This window comes from Acanthisitta chloris, unplaced genomic scaffold (assembly GCF_000695815.1).
Source record: "Acanthisitta chloris isolate BGI_N310 unplaced genomic scaffold, ASM69581v1 scaffold8949, whole genome shotgun sequence".
Classification (NCBI taxonomy): Eukaryota; Metazoa; Chordata; class Aves; order Passeriformes; family Acanthisittidae; genus Acanthisitta; species Acanthisitta chloris.
Genome location: NW_008689757.1, coordinates 6,216 through 11,205, shown reverse-complemented (window position 1 = coordinate 11,205; position 4,990 = coordinate 6,216). Strand labels below are relative to the sequence as shown.

Below are 4,990 nucleotides of genomic sequence, written 5' to 3'. Positions count from 1 at the left end.
TGGGAGGGAGACAAGGAAGCCTGTCCCCCTGAGATTCATTTGAGTGGAAAACCCATCTGCCATGGTTGTCATCTGGGGATTGTTTTGTTCAAACTACCTATTAACTTTTTTTTCATCTTCTCTTTCTGTGGTGGTAGGAGTATCTTACAAAGTTAGGTAATACAGAGTGCCATCCAGAGCAGTTCCTTAAAAGGAGAGCTGATTTAGATAAACTGTTGATCATAATCCAAAATGAAGACATTGCCAACCTCATCCATAAGGTATGTCCCACCTAAGTGCATGTGTGCTACAGGAAACTGTTGGTAATAGTGAGATGAGCTCCTTTTGTGCAAGGCTGCTCTCTCCTGACAGCACAGCATTTAAACAGGGCCCTGTGTTTAGTTGCTGTTCGAAGAAACAAGATGCTTGTGGTAAAAATGGTCTTGTTCCATCATGTACCTGTAAATTCTCCCAGCTGCACACCTGTACTAATGTGTATTTATTCTTACTGGTTGTGAAGCTGTACAGAGGCCTGAGCAGTTCTGCCACTAGTTCTCTGGTGCTCTAACAGCAGGTGAAGGCAGCTCTCAGGTGACTGTAGGTATTCCTGACAGCTGGGGATTGTGAACCTGTGCTGGACAGAAAGTAAAATTATTCCAAGTGCTCAACTTCCATTTGTCTCATTCCTGTAATGTTCCTGAGAGAGGCCTCCCTGGGCAAGGGGGGAAAAAATGTATTCTTTGAAAATGTGTTTTGAAGTTTGGTGTTTGGCATTACCAATTAGGAAAGTTCTGTAGTTCCTTTTTTTTGTCTGATCTGTAAGATGCACCTCTGACTGCTCTCTGTTCTAAACGTAGTTCCTTTTTTTTGTCTGATCTGTAGGATGCACCTCTGATTGCTCTCTGTTCTAAATAGATCCCAGGCCTGGTGACTCTGAAGAGGCTTTCCTGTGTCAGCTTTGCAGGGGTTGATAGTTTGGATGATGTGAAGAATCACACTTATCATGAGCTGTTTGTGTCTGGTGGGTTTGTTGTGTCAGATGAATCTGTCCTCAATCCAGAGTCCATCACTACAGGTAGGTGTGACACTTGTGAAGCTTTAACACCCAGACTAAAAGCCTGACTGACACTTCCTTGCCTGAGCGGTGCTGTTCTCACCACAGGGAAGGATCAAGTCTGCTCTCATTATTTGTGATGTTTTTTTCAGAACTTCAGCTAATCCAGTCTCTTTCTTACCTCAGTGGTCTTCTTGAACAACATGTAAAGAGGGAGATTTTGTTTAAAGTTTGTATTACATTGTGTAGTTATGTATATGGAATGTTTGATTCCTTACTGCTCAATCCACAAATATGCTAGGAAAAAATACCGAAAAACTACACATTTTCACTTTCTATATGGAATGTTTGATTCCTTACTGCTAGGAATATGCTAGGAAAAAATATCGAAAAACTACACATTTTCACTTTTTCTGCGTTTGAAACTGTATAGTTAACAGAGTTACCATTTTTAAAAATAGCTAATTTAGGATGGCAGACCATGTATGACTGAGCTCAGCTTTTAGATACCACTGTTGGGCACTGCCCTACAGAGAAGCAACTCATTTTGGGATACTGTTGTTGGCTAATTTGCTTGGAAGGAAACCTGAAGTATGCAACTGCTGTTGGTAGTGGTGTGACTGTACTGGGATGCAAACAGAAAGCAGCTTTGTGTTACACTGAAGTTGTATTTTCAGTGCATACAACCAAATTTAACTTTTGTTCAATATCTCCAAAACAGACAAACTAAAACAGTTCTTAAAATTTCTGGAGAATCTCAATACCCCAGATGGGAAATGGCAATGGAAAGTCCACTGCAAAATACAAAAAAAACTGAAAGAGCTTGGGAGGTAAGTGATGTCCTTCAATACCTTAATAGCTGGTAAGCTGTTAAAATGCTTCAGCTTTCATTATGCTTTCTAAAACTCACTTAAGCAGAACTTACTCTTGTGTTTCTTTTAATATTTAGACTGACCTTAAATCAAGTTTGTTTCTAATAATGAGCTTTTGCCCCCACTGTAGGATGAACACCAATGCCCTGAGTCTGCTCACCCTTCTGACCACATACCAAAAGAAGCACTTGGTTGAGATTCTGTCTTACCATAACTGTGATTCTCAAACTCGAAATGCTCCAGAACTAGAATGTCTTATCAGACTTCAGGCCCAAAACATACAGCAGAGACATATTGTCTTCTTAACAGGTAACCCCCAAATTTATGAATATCTCTACCCCTTTTTTGATAATAGGTCCTAAATATTAATACAAAATCTTTTATGTATTTAGAAAAGAATCTGAAAACACTCTCGAGCTATGTTGATAATGGAATAGTTGTTGCTGCTGTTGATGAGTTTATGCAGAATTTTAAAAGTCTGGTTGGGTATCACAACTCAGTGACTGAGCAGAACAGCCTTCCTGACACCACTGTGCAGCACAGAAAATCAGGTAAAGTGAAGCACACTCGTTCTTGACCAGACTGTGTGTGTGGGGTGGAGGTCCATGGGACACTGTTACCTTTACTTTTGGCAATGAACAGTGCAGCTGGCTAGGAAAACCCAACTCTCAAGCTACTCTTTTTCTATTCTGAATGATGGGGGAAAAGCAGCTGGGGTGGAGCACTAGAGGAGATCTTAAATACACAAGTACAGGCTAACATGGTGCTCAAGGCACCAGGCAGAGTGGTGGAACTGTCTGCTTTGAGGAAAAGGATAAACTTGTCTCTAGTATCTACTTTATCTACTTGTAGTAGATAAGCTGTAGTGAGATATCAGTAATTATACACCTTTAACTGTCTGATCAAATGCTCACCTACTGTGTAACTTCAGATGCTGTTTTGACATTGCCCCCTTTGGAGCTGGGAGTTGGGATTTCCCAATACTAAACATGAACAACACAATGCACAGAAGCTTTTAGCATCGGAGTGACTGGACACTCACACAGAGGGTTAAGTGTGTATGTTGATTAAGTGAACACGAGTGGCAGAAGACCAAGACTTAAGTGCTATTGGACTTGCAGACCTGAAATGTACCACTGTGAGTAGTGTATAGCTTTCTAACCAAAGTTTATATTTCAATAGATTAGGACTTTCTCTCTTTTTTTAAATGTAGTTCTTGTAGAAAAGGATGAAAAGGATGAGGAGGACATGTCTCTGGATTCAGGAGATGAAATATCACAAATAGAAATCTGCAGTGATGCCTCTAAGTATGATACTCCTGTGGAAGCTTTGCAGACAGAGACCAAGGGCCCACACGGAGTAGATGCTAAAGCAAGCTGCTTATCAGTTACAGCGTTATCTCCTGAAGCACGAACTGGCCTGGCAGAAAAGACTTCTAAAAATGACTTGGAAAAGAAACAGCCAATTTCTCCAGTTTCCACAACGTGCTCTGCTGAAGGAGAAAAACACAGTTCAGTGGAACATACTCCCTTCACTACCTTCCCAGTTTATAACAGACAGTTAAACTTGTCCCGTCAATTCAGCCACTTTAATGTGCTCACTCATCAGACTTTCTTGGGAACAACATACCCAATTTCTTCTGTAAATCAAACCCAAGAAGGGAGCAATTATTTTCTATCTGCTTACAGTCAGAGCATAGATGCAGAAAAGTCATCATTGCCTGGTGCCTGGGACAGCAGCTGTGATTCTTCCAGGCCATATTCAGAACAGAAATAAACTCAAGTCTTTTTCTAAGTTGCTGTGGACTTTTCTGTTTCTAAAATGCTGGACTAACAATTTCTATTTTATTCTGGAACAAAATGTTACTTGTTATCTCAAATGTTTTCTTGTTCTATTTAAATTCCTGATGGTCTCTGTCCCTGTTGGAACCATCTGAAATGTTAAAAAAAAATATATATTTTTTTAACGTTTACTGTACTTGAATTATCTTGTTTGTTGGCACTTTTAAGTTTCTACATTTGTATCTTAGCTATTACCTGGGCTTCAGTTTGAGGTCTGTTTTAATGTAAATTGAATGTTTGCTGAAAATATGTGAAAGAGCCAGTTGTTTTCTTTTAAGTGTGAAAGTATCCAAGTCACTTTTCTTCACATAAATATCAAAATTTATGTATTTATTTGACATTGACACAAATTTTGTACAAATGTTTCTACTTGGTTCTAAGGCAGTGTAGTTATTTTCATGACTATATACTGGATTTTGGCTAAATACCTCAATTAGAGTAACCAATGTTGCAGTTCCATTACAAAAATAAACTCTTCATGCACAAGGGACTTGCTAACACATTGCATTGTCTGTGATTTTTATATTGTTTGCAAAGTATGTGAGAAACACACAAACCTGGTTTCCTGACCAGCAGTTGTTTGTGTCTCTCACTTGATGCTCTGTGCTGGTTACTCACCAGCAGTGTCCTTACAGCAATATCTGACCATTGCAATTACTGCTCTGAGAGAAGGACAAACCTGCATTTAATGACTGTGGGAGTGTTCAATTGGCATTAGAAAAACCTCAATCCTCCCACTTCATAATGATTCCTGGAGATTTCAGGGTCGTTTTGTTGTTTATTTGTTTGTTTGAAGTACCATTGTCATAAGTACAGAGTTTTATCTGTTTCTTAATCCTGTCTTTTTTAATTTCACATCTGCTGAGTAATAAACTTTTTCCCCCAGTTCTATCTGAATTGGCTCATTTTGTACCTCATCCTCTGACTCAGGTTTCTGGAAAGCAGCAGCTGATGTTAAGGAGCTGTGGAGTCTCCTAGACTTACTACTGCATTGCTGATTTTGCAGAGACTGATAATACTTGTGACTTAATGCTTGTCTTCAGGTTGTCCAAAGTCCTGTGTTTGGGGTTTTTCCTGCTTGTAATTTGATTTTAGTGCTTTTCTGTGGGATGTGTAGTTTGGTCCCACATGATAAGTGTTTGAAACTACATGACCCTAAACTCAGACAATTACTTGGGACAAACATTATTGATTTAAAAAGGTAAGCTTTTAAAAACTAAGACTTTGCCCTAAAGTTGAATCTT

The 4,990-nt window shown here is 39.2% G+C and overlaps 1 protein-coding gene across 1 annotated transcript in view; it reads left to right on the top strand.

Annotated features, from left to right (window-relative positions):
• The window catches only part of FAM208A (family with sequence similarity 208, member A), a gene marked incomplete at its 5' end in the record, with an annotated part of 26,822 nt that extends 23,141 nt beyond the window's left edge, over positions 1-3,681 (top strand). Inside the window, 6 exons of the mRNA XM_009081545.1 lie at positions 138-260; positions 895-1,054; positions 1,755-1,863; positions 2,036-2,214; positions 2,298-2,456; positions 3,119-3,681. Of these exons, the coding sequence (XP_009079793.1) occupies positions 138-260; positions 895-1,054; positions 1,755-1,863; positions 2,036-2,214; positions 2,298-2,456; positions 3,119-3,681 (1,293 nt within the window). The remainder of the gene's footprint in view (positions 1-137; positions 261-894; positions 1,055-1,754; positions 1,864-2,035; positions 2,215-2,297; positions 2,457-3,118) is intronic.
• Between the last annotated feature and the right edge of the window lie 1,309 nt (positions 3,682-4,990).